The sequence below is a fragment of the Mycteria americana genome, chromosome 2 (genome assembly GCF_035582795.1).
Source record: "Mycteria americana isolate JAX WOST 10 ecotype Jacksonville Zoo and Gardens chromosome 2, USCA_MyAme_1.0, whole genome shotgun sequence".
Lineage (NCBI taxonomy): Eukaryota > Metazoa > Chordata > Aves > Ciconiiformes > Ciconiidae > Mycteria > Mycteria americana.
The window spans coordinates 82,548,940-82,571,667 of NC_134366.1; the positions used below are offsets into that span (position 1 = coordinate 82,548,940).

Consider the following 22,728-nt stretch of genomic DNA (forward strand, 5'->3'; position numbering starts at 1 on the left):
GCTGCCCCAGCAGTATAATATATCTGAACGCTATATCAAGAGAGATCACAAAGCAAACTCTTTACAATTGTCTGTTCAATTCAGTCTCAGTGACCAGCTGCTAACAGCCACTTGGCAGACGACCGCACTTCATCATCCTTCACCATGAGTACTGGTACTTCAAATACAAATGCTTCTGTGTTTGATCACAGTCCGCAACACAGGCTGCCAGGTACCAAAAATGCATTCTGTCCATCCTTACCATTGCCTTACAGAGTAACATACCTCATGGATCCCTGCCTACAAGAAATACTAGGATTTGTCTCTTCACAGTCTTTCCCTATAAATACATTCACTCTAGGAAGCTTACAGAAATTTTCAGAAGTATGACTAACAGTTCAGATATGGGGAAAAAAAATATACGCTGTCTGCCGGGACAGATCTACTCTGCACCTCAGCAAGCAGCACTGCCGCAACCTTCTGCTCTCCACGGATCCCCGGGCATTATGTTTTGTGTGGACAAGATGCACTTAGTATCACCATCAATGGGCTGTTCTATTCCATCAATTCAGTGTAACACTAAACCAGCTGGAATAATGGTATGTAATATTGGAATAAAATACGTATTGGTTTATTTAGGTATTCCTAATCTCTGAAATCAGTAGAATAAAAAAAGAAAAGGCCAAACCATAAGGCATTTTAAAACTTCCATGTATATTACCATCTCTGCATAGCAATTAGAAATCCCAGTTAAATCCTCTTTTCCTCCCAAAGCGCCTTTGCAGTCTTCAAAACATTAGGAAAATGACGAATGGCTATTAAGAAACAACCTCAAAACTACTTTTCTTCCATTTTCTTCTCTGTATAAATTTTCAGGCTTTCTCCCATAAAAACACTAAGCAAATGGCACTGGGCTGTGGTTACAGGTGCTTTCATGGCATGTAGTCCCGCTAAGGTGAACAGAGCCAACCAAAACTGTTTCTAAGACAAGACTCCTGTTCGTAGCATAAGGGGCTTAAAACTGCACCCAGCACATACACACAACCAAAGGTGCACCCTGAGACTTCACAGCACAGACTTGGGTTCTCCAGGGGACATTAAATGTGTTGAAAAGAGACTTCAGATTGGAAGCTCCATTGCAGCAGTGTCAAAGCTGGAACAAATGTCAGAGGGATCAAAACAGCCACGAGCACTGAACTTTTCCTCCTTCAAAATGGCCCAAGCCTATAGAGAAGCAGCACAAATGGTAAACGTGTTCCTATGACTTCCATCTCATCTTGTAGCTCCTTAGGGTTACTAGAAATCATGCTAAGCTAATATTTGTCATTGCATATTCCCTCATTCTTTATGTTGGTCAGAATGTTTTAATTGTGCAGTGGTAACTCAGGGCAATTTGGACATCAGTTTACAGTGCATCAAGAATATATCGCAGTGAACTGTTTAAAAGAAAACAAAGCATTAGGGCTTCTAAATGAAACAAGCTAGCGAATTTGATTCTCTTTTAATTTTGAACTTGTACTGTCATCTGCTCCAGTGAAGTGATGCACCGACTTCTACCATCAAGTATTTGATGCACCACTTACTGTACATGCTGCCTACCCAGTGTACTATGAGGTTTCGCAGCTGTGACTCCCAAAGACCAAAATCAATATTTAAATTCTATTGACACCAACTCCTTTTTTCTCCTTTTTTTTTTTTTTTAAGCAGAGTTGTAATTATGGTCTATTTTATATTTGTAAGTATGATTAAAATTATTATATTTTGTGCCAGGCTATAATTTATATAATTGCATTCCTGTAAAATGTGAATTTATTTTTCTTTTAGAAACAGACCACAATAAAAGGCTTCTGCACTGAGAATCCAGTTTTCTGTGTTAATTTAAAGTTTAATTTTATAGTGTTTTCTACAGCCACAGTACTTTAAGGGCAGAGGAAACCTGTCATTGTATAAGAGACTTTTAATCAACTGTGCACTCTTGCTCAAACTAAATACCAGTATTAATTGTTCATAAAGTACTGCAAGAGGAAAAGGGATGATTAAGTGGAATTTAAGCTGCATTGCTATTAAGGATTAAACAGAAAGGCATTTTAAAGCCATGTGTTAAAAGCCATCTTGTCAGAAGGTATGGGCCATAATCCACAAATTTTTCAAAATATACCAGGCTGTACTCATTATTCTTATGAATTTAGAGGGTCTGTTATTTCTGCCTCTTAATTTGACATTTACATGCAAATAAAAATCTTGAGTACAAGTCACACCTGAAACTGCATCTGTTATGCAGTTGCCTACCTAAATGCTTAGAAAACCTGTCTTTTAATATGTCATTTTAACATTTTAGCCTTAACTTATGATCAAGAGGGAAAGAAAACTCAGGGATGTTATGATGTTATTGCAGTCGCTCGAGAGCACTGATACTCAAAATCAGATACACAAGCCTCCCTTCGGCATCAGAGGGCTACAAAATGGAATATGATGCTTGAAAGGGAAAGCTGCTGTTCTGCAGGCTCGGAGACTGCCGGGGGGCTGCATTAAACACCGTGAGCAGGCTACGAGTCATGACGCTCTCCCTACAGAATTTTGGCAAGTTTAAATGAAACCTGTGGATGCACTGTTTCATTTTTCCGGTCAGATGTACGCAAAGTTGGGAAGTTTCACATGGATTTTCTAACCTCTCCTGGGGCTTTCGTGATTGAAGAGGATGCCGTTCACAGCAAAGAGATTGTAGGCCTCTCTGAAGTTCACCACAATCCAGTAGGCATACAGTTTTGCTGCCCCTACAAAAATAATTTTAAAGTATTACGTATATCCGCTCTGCTTGTACAGAGCTCAGACACACATACACATCTCTCTCACACGCAGGGTGAAGTCCACATTTCAACAGCGGAGTGCGTTAGAATTTGACTCATTCCCTATATGTGTCACATTTCTTATGGAAAAAATATCCAGCCCAATAAACAGCAGCTCAATGGGAAAATACTCCTTTTCTGTGCAGCCTCTGAACTGGCCAGGAAGCGTTAGGGTGCTTTCTCACTTGTTTTCTTATGCACACTCAAGCATAGCACTTTTTCTTTTACAATATAATTAACACAGCCAGAGCGTGTGAAATACGCCACTGTGGTGACCTCTGCTAATAAAAAAAAAATTACTTTGGAGGAATAAAAGCGAAAATCTGGTGCCTTAACACTCAACTTGATTTGAAACTTTATCACTAAAGTCCTCCATGCACATTGCTTTAATAAGTGTTTCAAATTTCATGCGAGTTCATGAAGGAAGAAGTGATCTCTTGGGAGTTTTTCATTTAGGCAACGAAAAATATGAAACCTCATCACTTCAGTGGTATCTCACAACCCTTTGTGAAGGAAGAGCCACCCTTCCCCCGCTCTCTACAAGAGCTCTCTACCTCTGAGCTGAATGAACATGGTCTTGTGAAATGAGATGCTAATTTCCAACCCCCGGGCAATGGCAGCAAATACTTTTTATATAGTAATTCATAAAGGTATGCCTCTCGACATGTCTAGTCACTTTAGCTCTATCGTCATTCTAATCTCACACCCAAATGATTTCAGCCCTGAGACATGAGAGGGGAGAACGGACAGACAGACACCACACACACACCATCGGCGATCCTCACCGTAAGGCGATCTTGGGTAAAAAGGGGTGGTCTCCTTTTGCGGGATTTCTTGCACTTTTCCAAAAAGTTCACTGGTGGAGGCTTGGTAGAACTTCACAGAGTTGATAAGGCCACAGGTCTTAATAGCATCTAGGAGCCGTAAAGTGCCAACCCCATCAACGTCAGCAGTATATTCTGCTAGGTCGAAAGAAATCTTGGGGAGAGAAAGAAACAAAAAACCCATCAATTTTACTAGAGGGACCAGAATATGCCATGATCATGTACAACCAAAGCAATACGTCACTTGTCACAGAACATCTAGGCACTTCTGTACAGAGTAGATGCTCAGTTTACAAAAGTACCCTCTAAGGATTTCTAAGAATAAACAAGTAGTTCCATAAATAGCAGAACCAAAAGACTGGTGTTCCCTGTCCTCTCCCTCAGGATTATTTTCCCATGCGAAGTAAAGGGTAAGCCTCCCCACAGTGGGAGCATCATCAGGCTCTCTCTCATCTCCACACTTGCCTATTTTCACAATATTCACTTGGGCTTAATATCTTTGACACACTTGAATTTGGTTAAAATTGCCCCAAATATATTTTTAAAAAGATATTAGGTTAGACAGACAGCATGACGGCATAAACATGCATTAAAAAATCCACAAACTTTAAACAAGGTGCAAAGTTTTACAGTTTAAACACACATCAAAATGGAGAGACTAGAAATATCTGCTATCAATCAAATAAGACTCCCAACCCCACCTGACTAAGGTGTCCCAGAGTTGTGGCTTTTACACAGAGTTTATGGGCATGATGAAGTGGGACAGCAAAGGGTGGAGGTATCCAAAAGAAACCTGACATCTCCTGCAGCTGACGCATCCTTTGAAGTGTGATAATAAACTCATGCACACTGCTGGGCCAAGACTGCTCTTCCTCTCCCTGCTCCAGTAGTTCTCAGTTATCTTTATGAGGAGCTTGATTGTGGCATAGGCCACAAGACAATGCTTGAGTCTAAGCTTTCAGAGTGTTTCAAAAATATATTAATTCTATTCCTTGCAGTTACAGAAGAAAACTAAAAACTGGGAAAAGTAAGCTGAAGGTAAGAGATGTGTTGTGACCACCTAAATCTGCAGGCAGGAGAAAAAAAACGCTCAGAAGGGAGATCACTCGGCTTGTTTGGTGGGTACAGGCTGGTTGTTTGGATGTGCTGGTGGAGCTTCTGGATTCTGAAGAATTTTCTCCCACTGGTGCTCATCCCAGAGGCACGTTCCTCCTTCCTTCTACATCCTCTCTCCAAACCAGGGATTTTGCTTCTGTATGCCAGTTTTCAAAAAAATGTTCCCCGTTTATACTGCCAATGTTATAAAAAAGGAAAGGGGAATGGATCTTTAGAGCAATCTCCTCCATCGCCCTGACCCACGGAAGAATTACTCTACCTATGTCGCCTCTGGCTGATGATTGACTTTCAGGAACGAGCTCTAGAGTAATGGCAATGGTTTTTTATACGATCTAGGCTAGAGGTTAATGAGACATTACCGAAGTCAGATAGTACAAATCTATGATTCCCCCCTTCATTAGTCTTCAGTGATAGGGTAACTACTAATGGAGTAGAGCGTAAATGACCATAGCTGGACAAGCTGAGCTATCACAGTGAAACCTGTCATTTACCAGTTATTTTTTCAGGCTCTCTGCAGATTCAGACAGATAGCCCTGTATTCATTTCTCCTGTTAAGCCACTTTCCTTATTCAGTAATCACTAGAGGTTTAAGGCTTATTTACATAGCAGATGAAATAAAAATAATTAGATTAATTTGAATTTGCACTTATGGTTAATTTAATAGAGGTATGAAATAATCTAAATTGTGTTACTGTGCTCCAAAATAAAAATGTTCTCAAACAGTTTTGATCTGAAATAACTAATGGTATGAAGAAAAACAAACCTTACTTTTTATTTTTTTCTAACCAAAAGAAAAAAAAAAGAAACCTGATACTTTGGCTTCTTAACCTGGTATGACCCAGCTGAAATTGAGCACTGATCTACTGAGAAGTGCTGAGCATTTTTTGTTTTAATCCATTTGGCACAAAGTGACAGCCACTTAAGGTCTCTCAGCTTCGTTGTCAGAGCAACTCTTGGGAAAACATCTTAATGAATAGGTGCTACAGTCAAAAATGCACTAATGAACATAAATTGGTATATTTACCATAAGGCTAGCAACCTTCACGTATTCACGGTAACGTCCCAGCTCTCTAACTAAAGGCAAAACACTTACTAATTGTAGCAGAACCAGGAGTTTACCTATATTAAGGTATTGATTCCAACAAATAATCTACTAAAAACATCACCCCAAAATGCAAATCTTAGCTTACATATTCTCCCACAAAGTAAATGGCACGTGTAACTGAGGTGGTCTTAAATCAGAGATCCCAGATTATAAAACCTCTTAACCAGAGTGAGCAATGAGCCTGCGGCAGCAGCGCTGGGAACTGCTCTCCCTGGCTGAAGCAGAGCCCAGTTTCACAAGAGATGCTTTTCCCTATTGCCTTATGAATGACCTCAATCTTCACCTAGAAAAATCACTCCCGGGGGTGTGAGGTAATTGTGCCTCCACACTGGCCGGGTCTGAGTGTCCCCAGGCAGAACCACCAGCTTTGTGCCTGTTTGGTGGTTTTGTAATGCGGACTATTGTTCACCAGGGACAGGACTGAGACCACTAAACCCATTTCATTTTGGAGTGCAGGTTAGACTAGAATGGCATTCATGAAAATAAAAAGTGGTTTTATCCACTAAAACCTCCAACACCAAAAATGCTGGACTGTTAAGACACTGTGCAGTGTAGGGGCAGTAACATGGCAAATACAGATAAATGCACACTGGATTTTAATTTGATTCTAATTCAAAGTTAACAAGAAAAGAGTTTTATAAAATACTGGATTGATTAAGTAGTTAAAAATGAAGCAGGGCAGAGCAGGAAAAGGTGTTGAGTTATCCATTACCACATTATTTCCCTCTCCTTATACATGTTATTTTGTGCAAGACCAGCACGAGGAACGGAGTAAAAAAAAAAAAATGCAGGGACCTCATTAAGAGGTATATGCAAGAGAGAATTGACATGCATGCACAACACAACAAAAAGACCAGGGTCTGAGTTATAGAAACCAAATATAGAATCAGATTCATAGATGTTACTCATAGAAATAATCTTTGTTGGTGCACTGAGCTCAGTGGGACTACCTGAGAGAGTGAAAACTTCATGGAAATGATTGTAAAGGCAGGTGTATGAAGGCTAAAAACAAGCCACACTTTCTGAAAAACATTTACCGAGTGGAAAAAAGAGCTTAGATAATACCTACAGATGAGAGTTTTCAAACAGCCTAATTTATGACAACTATCTTAAGTGCCTGAATTAGGAAGTTAATCTCCCTGTAAACCAATAAAGACAGTGGTGAGTGAGAGCAGAAAGCCTAATGAAGATGCTTTTGATCATGCTTTGGAGAAACTATAGACACACTAGTTTTTTTCATTTAGCTACATAAGATAGATGCTCCACTATAACCTAAAAAATCCAAACCTATCAGTTACTGTCAACTGCATAAAGACATCCAACTAACAACTTTTTTTGAAGACAACACCAGGAGTTTTTGTAACAACTGGAGCAGGGAAAAGAAGCTTCTTTGTCTGGCAGAAACTTTAAACCTGAAAGTTTTCTCAAAGAGTACTGAAGGCACAGATCCAATACTTCTTTGCCCTCTTTGGACAGACTTGTGACGAAGGGAAAGCATGACATACCAACAAGACAGAAATTGCCTACTTGGAAATGTTAGTTTGAGTGACCTTGGCACTCCCTTCCCATGTACAATGGGGACACCGTGCTTTTGCAGTTGTCATCATTGATCTTTGGAGATACTGTGAATGTATACACTTAAGATATGTCTATTTATTCCATTTGATAGGTAGTGATAACAGTGTGTCATTAGAAGTGGACAGAATAACAGGGAAACGCTTAAATCCTTGGTCAAAAGTACTGCAGTTCCAGGTTTTCAGTTCCTGAACACCTTGCAGAATTGCCTCTAAGAATACTAAAAAGGAATCTGACTCCCTATGTACATGGGACTTCTATATACTGAGTATCTTCACTGCTGGATTCATCCCTAATATAGTACATTTCAAATACATTCTTAGGCAAGTAAAAATTTCCACAGCAAGGCTTACCCATAGGATGATAACATTTTCTTGAGAATAGCATAGTTTCATTAGTTATAACATTCGTGGAATCACAGGACACAATACGAATACACTGAACCATGTTATGTCTCTTCTTTCACGTGGCTCCAAGAATTACAATGAGTTTTGTGAACTGGTTTCTACCTTTTGAATTTGAACTCTTATCCTCCCCCCCCCCCCCCCCTTCTTTCCTTCTTTCTTTATAATTGCCAGATTCAATCTCTACAAGAAATTTGAATTTAATAGAGCAATGTTTTAAATATGATGTTTCCCAACTGATTATTCAAAACCAAGCTTAGCAAGGTCTTTAACGAGATTTAAAAGCTTACTGAAAACTATCTAAATGAAAACATATGGGTCTTACCCTCCACAAGAACACATTCCTATCATGTCTATGAGTACTATATACAAGCCTGCAGACTTAATAATACTTGCTTCTGAACAATGTGTTGTCAACAGTGCTGATATTCTGAAAATAAATATCAATTTAGCACACATACAGGTTTGGCTTTCTGAGATATTTCATCTCTGTTTTGTCATTTGGAACAATCCAACAGATGGGCTGCAATCATATTTACTATTAGCTTTCGACCAAAAATAGCATGGGCTAGCAGCATATGCTTCAATCCTCTGCTAAATAACGATTTGAAATTTCATCTCCTTCTTACAGCCTTCTCAGTTTCAGAAGATGGGATTTCTGGAAGGCTGCTGTTATGCGAGGGAAGCTTATGTGAAGCCCCAGGAGGAAATAAGATAATATAAACGTAAATTATTATTATTTCACTGTAAAAGCAAAGGTGGCTAACCTAACTATAAGATTAAAATAAGCATCTTTGCACTCTTGAAAAAACTTACAGTAGATTCTTTAGATTTATCAGAGTAGAAGATATGTATCAGGTGTCTCCAAGCATTGAGAAAGGTTTACACCTGAGAAGCAAATCACAGAGCGGAAAAACTGCTCAGAAATGTTTCAAGTCTCACAAGTTTCACAGCGGTTACTTTTTTGTATTCTTTAAAATCAAGTCTGTTTGCTTGGAATATTCAGTGTGCCTTCCACTGCCAATAAAAACCACTGGGATCACTTATATCATCTCAGTAAACAAACTGCTCAACCCCTAGGAACAGGCATGTAAAGCATAACATTCCAGTTGCTAAATCTAATACAGACTATGGGCCAAGCATTCCTATAAAGTCCTAACACACTGGAAAAAAAAATCCTAGGGATTTTAGGAAATCTAAAGAATCTGGGGGGAGCTGGGAGGTGTCAAGAGGGTGGGGAAGAACATATATATCTACAAAAATGTCAGGTAACCTTCTAGGACAATATGACAATTCCTCTTCCCCCCAACCCTTTAACTCATAATGAATGCTTAACTCATTGCCCTCTCACCCAATAAAAGAAGTAGTTGAAAGATACCAAAATCCCCCAAACAACTATGTATTTTTTGATATATAGAAAAATAATCAATTCAATAGCTCTGAACTGCTTGTTATTAAGCAACACTCTTGATATCTTAAAGCCCCATTCAACTTCTTAGCTAAATAGAAATTGACTGAAAAAATAATGACTGAAATTCTGGATAAAAGGAATATGCTTTTTGTAGATTTTTCTTCTTTCCTATTTCTTTCCCTGTTCTCTCATTAATAAAAAAGAAAAAAATAAAGTGATCTGTATAAAATTAGAGTAATTTGACAGCATGATTGTAAGCAGAGAATTATCAAGGAAAAAGTTTTATAAGTGGAAGCAGAAGTCAACATTTTTTCCTAAAATTCACGTTAACCCAAGCCATTCACAATATTGCTGCAGCAAGACAGCTTGGATAACTTGGATTTTCAAGTCACTCGTGATGCAAAGGAATAAGCAGTGCAGCTGATAGAAGATGTGCTTCTCTGCCAGTGCTTATGTTGAGGTCCCAGTGGCTGAGTTCCACTGCAGCTCTATCATACTATGGATTGCAGGCTGAGTTAGCAGAGAGACTTCTTGAAGTGGTTAGAAGTTTGGTTTTGACATCAGTGGGCCAGTATTTTACTTTCACCTCTAAGTGTGAAGACCCAAACCAAAGTGCAAAAATAAGCTATTTGCTGTTTAGGGATCTTAAATGATCCTTCATGATCTTCACGTTCTATAACCTGCCATAAACCACAACAGACTGTGCTTCAGGGACCAGCTCAGTCTTATACAAGTAACCCCAAAGCGGTTTTCATTACACACAAGAAAGAGGAGCTTGAATGTAAACCTGTTCATTGCCCCAAACGCACACACATGCCTTTGCACCCACAAAAGGAGCACAAATGAGGGGTGAAGCAGAGTTGAGTTCATTCATGGCTCCCCACCATTCATTTCTCTGAGTATATTGAGATCTGGGAAACGTGTGTGGGGAAAAAGGGAGTGGGATGAAGCAGAAGCCTCACAACAAAAGCGTACTTCTCAGTCTGAAGAAATTATTCAGGATAAGAACAGCAGCAAAACCATGCATCACCTTTCACTACATCCCCAAGGGTCAGGCACTGCAGAATCCAAAAGCAGCTATTACCTTTCAGCTCCATGAGCACTAAAAAGTTCATGAACAGCTAAGGTATACTGCTATCACCCACACAAGATACAACAAGAGCGCTGCTAGACTGCCTGAAGTCCCCAACTATCTTTCAGTTGAACTACCCTGCAGCAGAGATTTCCCTAAGGGGCAGCAACTTTCTTTGCATAGCTGAAATATTCAACTATTAGGGGCAAGAGGCCCCCTAACATACTCCATAGTGTATGTTTATATGGCAGCTTCTTGTGGTTTGGCTTGGGTAAGTCTTCCTTATAACTCTCCTCCTGATTAATTTCAAGTTCTTGATGCAAGCTCTCCGAAATAATCTTCAAAGAGAAATAGCTTGGCATTATTAAAACAGGTTTCCTTTTTCCTTCTTATGAGTAAAAACTACTACTTGCTTTTTATTGGGGGAAAAAAGAGACAAAAAATCAACCTGAAGCAGAGAATAAGCATGGAGAATAAGCCATACTCCTTGAGTAGTTAAAGTTTTATATTTATCAGACTAGTGGGGGTTGATAGTTGGATTCATTATTCAGTTTCTTTAAAAAGTTACTCCCCCTGGCAAACTGCAGGTGCGGTTGTAAATCCAGCTCGCGAGGTCATCATGTTCAGCTTTGCCTCTAAACCAGCCCACTGGTACATGCCTGACCAGTTAAAAGGTATAGAAGAACCACCAGTTGCCTATTATTTTCAAAATGTTGATACCACAATCCTTAAATTGGAGTATCCATTCTCCATTTTAATAAAACAAACTCTCTTACATCCTGTACAGTTGTCTTGGACATTGACTATTGATTGAAAGGTCTGTTTTGGAACAGAACTCCAAATAGAGGTAATCTGTAAAGTGTTTATTCCTCTGCTTATTGACTAGCTGATTTAGTGGATTAAGAGAATTTAACAGACTGGATTAAAAGAGAGTTGCCCAGAGACAGGTCAAAAGGCAATGGACGCAAGTTGAAACACGAAAAATTACAACTAGATATTAGGAAAAAAAAAGTTCACAACTTGGGTAGTCTAACACTGAAACAGGTTGAGCAGAGAGGCTGTAGCATCTCCACCCCTGGAGATACTCAAAACTCATTCAGACATAGCCCTGAGCCACCTGCTGTAAGCTGGCCCTGCTTTATGGAAAGAGCTGCTCCAGATGACATTCAGAGATTGCTCTCAAACTAAACTATTGCACAGTTTTAAGAAGACAGGGAGATGGGGTTACAGCAGTGTGTTGCAATGTTCAGACACGTAGCACCATCCAATGAGTAGACAGTGGGTGTACAGTCTGCAAGAATGAGGCCTGGTCTTGTAGAAAATCAGCAATTTCTACTGGGGGACTGGAGAGTTGTTCACAGCAACTTTTTGGAGGCACATAGTCCAACTTGCTATTCATCATATCTCCTCCACAGAAGAGCTTCAGATAGAGGAATGCTCAGATCTGATAGTAAAAAAATACCAAAGTGGAGGAGGAGAAGGAGGAGGGATATCACAGAACATGAGATTCAGTATGGCCATAAACCTTTGTCACAAAAATGTAACCTCCCCATTAGTTTTGCTTATCTTCTCATCCATTTGTTATTAATTTGATGGAACTGGGGAGTTGTCAGGGTTATGTGATGCAAGGGATTTATCTTGCAGAACAATCTCCAACCCACTGTTCAAAGTCTTTAGTTTCAAATTACAGAGATTAGAAAAGAAGCTTTTAAAAAAGAAGCTTTTGAAAAAGAAGCGTTGATTCGTTATTCCTTTTCAGCATGATTTTGTTCAGGGATAGTTTCAACAATATACACGTTTACTCAAGTTTTTAAGCACAAGGCACATGCAGCAAAGTCAGGATGGGTTTTGATGTTTCAAATTTTGTAGCTTCAATGGCTAGTGACACTGTAATACCCTAAAAGCTTTCTTACTTACTGAAGTCCAGCTGTGCCAGAAGCTTTAAATGCTATTTAGTAGAAAGACAAAAAGAGGCAACTTGCAGAGTCACTAGAGAACATTCAAAGGGAGATGTAAAAAGATAGCCAATTAATTTTGCTTTATGCGTACCAGGGGAATAGGCAGCTATGAATAAAATGCATGCAGGGAATGAAGTCACTTTGAAAGAAATAGCACCATTTTTACTCACTTTCACATATAAAGAAATGAATTTAAAACATACAGGTTGTTTAAAATTCTAACATGACAACTAGGTTATAGTATTGATACTTTTTTCTTTTTAACTTCTGACGCTTTTTTAAAAACTTCCATCCTTGCTTCCTTGATGCTTTCAGAACACATAGAAAGATGCTCTGCACAGAAGTGATAAAAACATCATCACAAGCAAAAAGAAAGAAACAAACCCCCCAAAAACCCAACAAACCTTCACTGCCTATCTGCTTTATGATTTTGATAGACTTTCAATGGATGGCAAGACAGATATTGAATTAAAGCAATAATCTACTATGGCACAGCTTTGTTGACAACAGTCTCTCCTCTCTTTGCCTTCCTAGCCAACAAGACTGCAAAACATGACTGAACACAATGGACCCTCCCAAATGTTGATACAACTCCTGTGTTGCCTAGAAGCTAGAATTACTCCAATGCTTTGCAAATGACTACCTTGTCTGACTCTCTTGTAAGTCCTTCTGACGCATAAGGTAAAATCTCCCTAGGTTTATGGGCCCTGCCAGAAGTCTTGCTTTTTCAACCAGAGAAAAATTGTATTTTTTCAGCATTTATTATTTATCACTTAAAAAGATTACTTCCCAGACTACAATTCCTCATGCCAAATGGCATTGTTTTAGAAAGCTTAGGAGCAGTTCAAACAACTGTTTCTCAGGTGCCCCTGAAGTACCAAAAATGCTCCTCCCTCCATGAGGAAATAAACTTAAAATAATATTTCATATATGGATTTTTGACAGATTTGAATATGGACTAGGGTCTTTTTTCCTTAAGGGTATTTAATCTGGAAATAAAATGTACTGAACAAATGCAGAACCTTTGTAGAATCATTTCTCAAATTTTTCAAATTCCATTAAGTACAAATTTAAAACTTGCTATAAAATTGTAAACTTAACAAAAATTTTTTTTTTGTTACTTTTTCCCCCCCTCCTCACACCCTATCTACCAACAATTGTCTGACCACTTCTCCAAGTTATATTTGTCATTATATTTGATTTGGCTTTCTGTGCTATATCCGCCTAGTAACTGATGTAGCACAGCTCTCATGATAAAAAGATGAGAAAAAACACTGACTGCTGGTTAAGTCCTGTAAGTCATTCTGACCAAGCTGCGCACACTCTGAATGAAGCATCTATAGAGATACAACACATACTTAATAAAAAACTGCTTTCTATAATGTTTAACAAAAGCTCTTACCTCTTACCCTATGGAAATCTCTGTAATTTTTCATTTTATAAAATTAGAAGCATTTTCTCCTCCTCCCAACAACAAGAATTTCTATGTCCTTCCTTACAGCTAATGGGGGGTTGAAAGAGCTTCCCTAGTTCACAGGGATATTGCAAGAAAAAAATTAGATGAATGTGCATGTATTACTTATTAATGGGACCATAAACCCAATTAGACGGACTGCCCATAAATATGCTTGACTCGGCCATTCAATTTGAAAGCTAAGGGTGCAGACACAGCCAAGTCACTGCAAGAAAACAAGTTACTATTTCTCTGTGGTGCTGAGGTAACGCTATCTGGAAGCACTCTTAAACCACAGCAAATGCAAGATAAAGCAATTTATCTTAGCTCTCTTTTACTGTTAGCTACTCTAAAATCAAATCACTTCATTCATCACAGCCTAAGAGCAGACAGGTACCTCAGCTCTGATCGCACATTCCAGCTTGTTATGTTGTTGTGGCTGAGCTTTCAAAACAGGTAGGACTTCAGGGAGACAAATGAGAACGTGAAGTTTTGAGGAAATAAATAAGCACGTGCATACACACACACACAGAAAAAAATCATGACTTCTTGTCTTGGGCATAACTATCTAGGGAACATCCTCTGCCCTGAAGTACCCAGAGGGGTGCGGAGCTCAGAGTCCAACAGCTGCATCAGTGTGGCAAAGCAGATGCAAAGTGCTCCATCAGCAGGCAAACAACGCCTGCCCCCATTGTGCACTCAGTTTATTCTTAAAACACTAAAGTCATGTTTCTCACAAAGATACCACCCTTAGAGAAAAGTACTATAAAAACGCATCTGCTAGACAAATGCCATCACTTCAGAACTATTCCTGGTCCACTCACTCTTCTCTGTAAGTCCCATTTCTCCCCTCATTCACAATGGGTACTAAAAGTGATTCGTACAATGTTACACCTCCACAGACCTGGTTATACTTTCTGGTTTGCCATAATGCAACCAAAAACTACACCAACTCCTCTTTAGCTAGAATGTCTTCAGCATACCTCAGACTTCTAGGTAATTAATTTCTGAGGCTTTTGTTCATTTTTACTGCATGTAGATTAAGAATTAAATTGGGATGGCTAATTGCACGGGGCAAGTTTGGATGGATATGTACGTACTGACAAAAGATATGCTCCCACAGTCACCACCTTCCCAGTTCCCACTCCAGTACTCCAGCAGGAATGACTGGGAAAATGAATAAACAAGCTACAGCATGTCAAGAAATAAGTTGCCAGGGGCTTTTTTCGGCTTTCTTTCTTGAATGGGGCAAATAATTGCCTTTTCTTCCAATGCATAAGGTCATCTTCTGTGAAATTTCACTCCAAAATCTTAAAAAAGGACAATTCCAAAATAAATCTTTTTTTTTCTCCACAAAACCAACAGCATTCTTTTCCTTTTACTTGTTCCTGAGAACAGCTGACATTTAAAAACATTCTTTAAATAAATACAATAGTCTGAGGTTTGTACTTGCCCTGAAATAAAACCACTGAATCCTTTAAATGTATTAAAATTACAACCAACAAACCAAAAAAACCCACCCCACCTTGAAATGCTAAAGTGGGTGAACCCTAATAGATGAGCACTAATACCCTCACCTGTAGTGCATGTACAGGCACTACATACGATTAATTTTAAAATCAGAGTATTAATAGCATCCACAAATACAGTAGCTGATAATGGCTTTGTTGGGAATGATGTAATAAACCTGTAGAAACAGCTTTCTGTAAACTCATGGTAGTAACACCTAAGTTTAACTTTCCATTTCAGGCAAGATGAGGATAGCAATAATTACATACCTGAAAGTGGACTGTGATAATTCTTCATCCTGTGCAGGAAGCTACAGGAGTGGAATACACTATTGTCACCAACACCACTAGCACTTAGATTTTAATGTGGTTATAATACTTAAGAAACCCTGAGCCTTACATCTTCTCCAGTTGTACCCTTTCAGGGAGAACACTGATGTGTTCTCCACTATGCCACTATGCCACTGCCACTATGTGGCAGTGAGCACTCTAAACTCAAAGGCAATCTCCCTCATAAAATGTTCTACTTTATCAACTCATCTGCCTCAGAAGGATGTGGGTGGCTAGCTAGAAAGAAACCTGTGGGATGAATCAGAAAAACACCAATGTGTCTCGACAGGTATGTGGGGTTAAGGGGGAAAAGGCCAAGGGGCAGAGAGCTTAAAGGGATAAGACCCTCTGGTTAAATTTTTTAATTATTTTTCCCTTTTCTGAACAAGCAGGATGATACATTCAGAAAATAAATCAGTCTTAGATTTTCCACTGGCATCCCCTTTGCCTTTACTTTATTCTTATATTTACTATTGACTACTAAAGCCTCTCCACTACAATTCTTAGAAAATAATGTATAGGCATTAATTTTAAAAGGCAGCTTTGGCACTCATGAGGCATAGTGATCATAAATCAAAGCAGAACATCGCAACTGATTTGTGTACTGTAACCCACAACACGAACCTCAGCCCTGTTTTTCACCTATCTCTTGGGTTCTGACACAGCGAAAAGGACTAGGAATAATAGCTGCTTTTCACTTGAACTTTAAGGTAAACCATTCAGGAAATAGGGACGTGGTAGTCAACTAATCACATAAAACCATCAAGTTTGGGAGTTTCCCCTCACCTCCCCACGAACAAATACTACATTACTTTAGTCCACCTGACTGTGTCCTAAGACAGCATTGAAATTTTTGTCCCTTGTAGTGCTAAAATTGACAAGTGACCATATTGACAGGTACAAGACAGTGCTCCTCTTCGTCTATACTAGAGTGTGGCATTCAACGTGCCAGTAAACCCCCCCTCAGAGCAGCTTTGAGTAAGACTTGACTGGCATATAAAAAGCTCCATCAGCCTTCAAAGTGAACTTTGCAGCCTCAGGATGAGGCATGTTGGAAAAGCAATGTGGAAGACAAGAGCAAGTTGCCAAAACGTAGTGAACAAATCATTGGACATGATCAGTGGGAACATCAAATTTCACAAATAAGGTGAAGTCTGTAAAATTGTGTATGGCTGCATTTTAGTTTTAAAAATATGTATAGCTCAGGCAGATGCCAAGTTTCTATTGTATGCAAATATTTTATTTCAATTAGCACTTTTCAATCATGCTTTTTCTTTTCTGAATGACTCACAGATATCTCAGTCAAGAAATGGCAGGATCATAAGCACATGCCAACAGGGTGCATTTGTCTCACAGAGAGATAAATGTGGAAGGAAACATGTAAATCTATCTCAGGATTTTTTCAACCAATCCTCCCTTCCAAACATGTTTCGTCTACATGCCTGCAAGCCTCTGTAACACAGCATACTCATTTTCCATGTCCGTCCAAGCAAGCAGTATTCACAAGAATTTAATTGAAACTAAGGAAATTGTGTTTCCAGAGTCTGTCTATCAGGCGGGGGGGGGGGGGGGGGGAGGGGGGAAATCAAGTTCAGCCTACAAGTTTTATCACACCGTATTAAGCCAAAGAAGAGGTCATAATACTAACTTGCTCGCAAATGCATATATGAAAAGGGGCAGTCTTTAGAACTTCTGCACGCCACTGAGAGAGTCCTGCTGCACAGGTCATTATGAGCGGCGATTGTCCATGAGGGAGACGTGCTGAATAGCTGTGAAGTACGGCTGGATGAAAAAAACCCGCAAGTTAAGATCCGTGATTGCACACAACACTGACATAAACTAAGAACGCTATGTCTCGCGGCTGCAGTAGGAGTTTTAGTTAATTTCCAGAGTGCTGACCCCAAGCTGCTTTGGGGCTCTGAGCATCCTCACCTGGGATACGAGAAGTTCTGTCAAGGAACTGGAAGAATACGGGGAGAGGCATACTGGTGCTGCCTGTTAGCCAGAGAAGCAGAGGAAATTGCAGAAGTGTCATATGGGAGCTTGGAAACATTAGTTAATTTTTGATCCTGCATCACTAGTACATACCAAAGAAGCTGCTCTGGGAAGGCTGAGAAATGTAAATAGTCAATGTTGATGACGAATTCTATAATTGGTAAAAAATTAAAAAGTTTTAGCATGAAAACAAAACCGCAGCAAGTGTTTCACTTTCCACTCCTATAGATTTTAACACCTCTTATGCTGCAAGAGTGTTCTCTCCACACACAAATTTAAGCTGATGTTAACTGCAGTTGCATCTGAAAATATGTATTTTTAATACCGGTTAGGTTCTAGGCAGTAATCCCTTTCTCAGAAACTGAAAGATTTAAATGAAGTCATGGTTGCTAAGTGCACTATTCAGCCATATATCATGTTCTCAGAAGTACAAAGAGTACTCAAGGGTGAACGGTTTGTAGGATAATATACGATTTCTGCATTAAATACAGAACTGCCATTATATAATTTCAGCATCTTGCCAACTTTTTTTTTTTTTTTTTTGAGCAGGACAAGGAGGGAGAAATAAGGAGGTTGAATGGAACTAGAACAGTACTGTTTGTACCCTGGTGAATATTAGGGAAATGATAAATGATCCCTAAGCACACAGACTGATTTATGCAATAAAAAATAAAATACGGCGGGGTGGAGCCTTCGTGTGAAAATCTCATCCTTGGACAGCTACAAGGTATGAAATGCACCCAAGTGTCTCAGATCCCTCAGGGCTGCAATTATCTCATGATAACCACACCCTCGAGAACCGTCTCTTTTGCTCCTCTGTTGGGTGGGAGGAAAAGGAAAAGGAAAGAGGTATATTTCTGATTATGAAAAACAGAAGATTGATAGTTTACATTAGTGAACCCTTTAAGCTCAAACTGTTAAGAGTTCTCATTTTTTCCTAATTAACAGCATGAGTAAAAAGAAGTCATGTGTCATGTCAGTATGATAAAGGAAAAAACAGAGATAAAGAAAAGCCATTACGACAAATACAAGTCAAAAAAAGCCACATATATACATAAATCAAACTTGTCAGTAGCTCTCAGTTAATATAGTCATGGAATTAAAAAATGCAACAAACAAAATGCAATTAAAGCTGATTCAGCAAAGGCTATTACCCAGAAAATTCAGATAAACTGTGCTATCCTTACACCTGCAACATTGACAATCCTACCTGCATATAAAAACTACACCTTTTTTTCTGCTTGTAGTGCTAAAAGATATCATTAGAGAGCACTGAAGTTTTATATTCTCTGTATTCTCTTGCAAAAGTCTGAACTCTTCCTAAAAAATTAAGTGGATCATGCTAGGAAGTGTTTTATTAAAAAAAAAAAAAAAGAGAATTAAACCGTTTTAAATTTCTCAGCTATACTGGCTATACAGGTAATCCTCAGTTTCAGGTAAATAGATTTGGCTAATATATATCCAATTCAAACTAACTGGTATCTGCTTACATCTTCAGTGCATGGAAATGCAGATGCAGACACATTTTTTCATGCTATAGCTGTCCAAATTTATGGAGAAAACGGCTATTATGCTTGTAAAGTATAGCAATGTATCAGCCTAATAACATATTTACAGGGAATTTTTATCCTGTAGAACGAGGAAATAAACAATGCTTCTTCAACTGAGAGAATACATAGATACTTGATTCACTTCACTGAACTGATAATATTCACTCTCTGCCAGCAGACGGTAACACTGTACAACATATTATCATGGGAACTTATAAACATTATATGCAGGTATGAGATCTAATTAGATACCATGCCAAAATTATATAGCAATCTGATCCAAGAAGTCTTGTATAGCCCCAATACTACCCCAAGACTTTAGTTCTCGTCAACATTTAACAACCACTAACACTTATAACTTCCCACAAAATTCTAAATGCAAAACCCATTCAATTAATGTATTTGTATGATATTCAGTATCTGAAAAACTAGTATGCTCATAAAATTGTATGTAAAGACATTCCAGCACGCCGTAGAGCAAATATACACTGCATCTCAGAAGTCTGTTACAAACATTTATTATTTTCTTCAGATCCACTAGAAATGGCAAAACCGAAGCTATTTTAAGAACAGGTGAGATGCAACAGTTGCTCTAAAATGCACGTCTTACATATTGCAAGCTTTAGTTCAGATCAATTCTTTGTCTCTTTAAAATCTGCAAGTTCATCCTTGAAATCCCTCTCAGCTGAAAATTATGCTGCCTGCATTGGGAATAGGAAAATTTACAGTTCAAGACAGAGAAAGAGAGGGTAACAAAAAGCTTTTAGCTGTCGCTATTTTTCTCACATTTCCCTGTGCTATTCATCAAACCTTTGAATGAAGTCTTTCACTGGAGCTAAACTATGACTCCATGATGTTTCTTCTATTGTTACGAGAGGGGACGACGGCCTTGTCAAGGAGGGGCTGAGCTTTTAAAATGAAATAGGTATTTCTAACACAATGAGTCTACAGTTCATCCCTCATCTGTTCACGGCTCTGTCTAAATGAGGAAAAAAATGCAATGTGCTCCATGGTAAAGATGAACTAAAAATTTCACAGCTGGCAAGTCTGAGGTACTGTTTTCTCAGTAAAGAGTAAGGCCACATGCAGAGAAACTGATTGACTGCTCACCAGATTTTTTATTCCCCTCTTACAGCTTTGGTCTTGAACTTTATAGAAACCTGTAAGTACAGGAATTTGATTTTTATGATTTGATTTCTTTTTTTCTTCAAAACTGTATCAAAATATTCATACATTTAAAATTGGGGTTTGGAATTTACTTATGATATTCCAGCATTTTTTTTTACAAAAGTAGTTATCTGAACTTATAAAAAAATACATTTACGACGCATAGAAAAACATTTCAGCTCCCTTTCTTTGCAATCTGAAGTAACATTTTTATTTTTGGAACAAAAGACCACAGATATTATCTTTGATAACTAGCTCCAGATCTGTTCAGCATGTTGTCCAGACTGTAAGTCCTCTTTAAAAGTTTACATTCACATGTAATATGCTACAGAACAATAGATCAACAGGCTCAAATTCCTCTAAAATTTCTTATGTGTCTTATTCTTTACATGCCTGTATCAGCAGGCTTTTACTGAAAAATGAATAAATGATGTAAATATAAATAACCTCAGCTTAACCAGAGCTAATTTTGAACCTCAACCGTACACACAGATTCAGCAAAGTTGAGAGGTTCCCCATGGATACAGGGATTCATCCTGGTGGACCTGCTGGTTGGGTCAGGGTCTAAGTTTCTGAGACTCCACCTTTTTAAGGAGAAGGAACGTGATCACCAAAGACACAGTATGTTCACATATGCTATGGTGACAACACACATGATCAAAAAAAGCATAAACACACACATTTGGGGTGGTTCTCTACTTTTAAACTACCACGATAATCTGCCCTCCCAAACCCATTACCCTCCCCCCCAGTTAGAGAAATTAGTAAATCTGGATCCAAAGCCTGGGGCCGTTAGCTCATGTTTTGGCAGACCTTGATGTTCACATGAAGGACTGGTTGGGCACACAACCAGCACTATGCATTGACGGGATACTGCCAACCACGTTTCAGAAACACAGAGCTTCACAGCGGTGAGAGTAAGAATCCTGTACATAAATAAGGGTGCTATGGAAAATGCGTACAGCTACATGAGCAGCAGGAGTACTTTCTGGAATGTGTGTAACCTCACTATATCAATGCACACACTGAAAAAAACCCTTAATTGCATGCTGATTAAGTAACTCCCCAACACTAGGCTAAGGAGAACCATCAGCTGCTCAAAATTGCAGCATAAACCCCAGAGAGGTTGGAAATAGGACTATAGCAAGGGTTTTATTAATAGGCATGAAAGGGGCAAACTCCACATGACTTTACCCATCCATGCCTCACAAAACAGTCTTTCCTATTGCTTCATTCAGGTCCCGAGAATTAAAAAAAAAAAAAAACAACACTGTATTGTTTTACACTAGTCCATCTTGGCAGCCTGTTGCATTCTGGCTGTAGAAGTGTCTGCTTTCAAATTTTAAGCCCTCACAGCAATTATCCTGCTCTCAGACTAAACCTACGGAGCATATTTCAAAAGAAGTTACACCTAAACAGAGGGAATTCAACAGTGATCTATGTTCAACGGGCCTCAGTGGCAATAAACTATTTACTGCCTTAACCTTTTAAGTTTGCACAACTGAAGCACTCAAGAGCTCTATGATGAATTAGCTGAAGTGTTTGGTTGCGAGTCGAGCAGGCGCTGGTTCAAATCATCTGTCCAGCAACGCTCTCCGCCTTACAGTGCCTGCAAACAACAGCCGGGTGCCGAAGCAAGTGTCTGCTCATCCTTTCCGCAGTTCCATTGCCCAGCTGTATTTTCTGCCAACTTTTACTATGTTCGCCACCCCCAACAGAGTCATTTTGGAAAACAAAGTGCATCAAAAGCTGGGCATGATCCTAATTATCTTTTTATTACCTGCCTCATTATTACCTTACAGAAGACATAACAGAGAGAGGACATCAAAGCGCATTCAGCACACTCGCTGCCACAGTAGCTGATTTAGATCTGTTACCCTCCTTTTGCAAGATTGCCAAAATAAATTGAAAGGGAAAAAAGAATCACGCCTATTGCATTAGCATCGTTGTCACCAACACTTTCCCACCACCCCACTGCTGAAGTACAGTAAAAGGAAGTAATCCACTACAGATGGCTGAGGACACCTCAGGCTTGGCAAAGTACTTTTGGAAAGCCTGTCTTTAGAGAAGTTAGTTTTTATAAATTTCAAATGGAATTACTCTGTCTATAACTAAAATGCATGGCTAGCTCTTTTCTTTTAAAGTTGTGTTTGTAATTCTGGGATTATTAGAATAGCTTTTTAAAACCAGTGAGACCTCTGTAGGTCTTCTATTTTTACAGATTCAGAATAATTTGTTTTCTGTCACCATTACTTGGAAATAAACCAGGTGATCTCTACCTTGTCTTTTCAGATGAAACATCTTAAGATGTGTTTTTCTCTTCAGGTAGATATATTCATGTGAAATCCGTAGGCTAAGATGTTACATATACACACCACAGTTAATTCAAGCTTTCTAAACAATCTAAAGAAATATAGTATCAGTTTTATGATTTG

The 22,728-nt window shown here is 38.8% G+C and overlaps 1 protein-coding gene across 1 annotated transcript in view; it reads right to left on the reverse strand.

The window, feature by feature from the left end:
• GMDS (GDP-mannose 4,6-dehydratase) overlaps nucleotides 1-22,728 on the reverse strand; it is a 430,384-nt gene that overhangs the window by 256,526 nt on the left and 151,130 nt on the right. The window contains exons 5-6 of the mRNA XM_075493943.1: nucleotides 3,611-3,803; nucleotides 2,649-2,753 (exon numbers count right to left, since the gene is read on the reverse strand). Coding sequence (XP_075350058.1) covers nucleotides 2,649-2,753; nucleotides 3,611-3,803 — 298 coding nt within the window. The remainder of the gene's footprint in view (nucleotides 1-2,648; nucleotides 2,754-3,610; nucleotides 3,804-22,728) is intronic.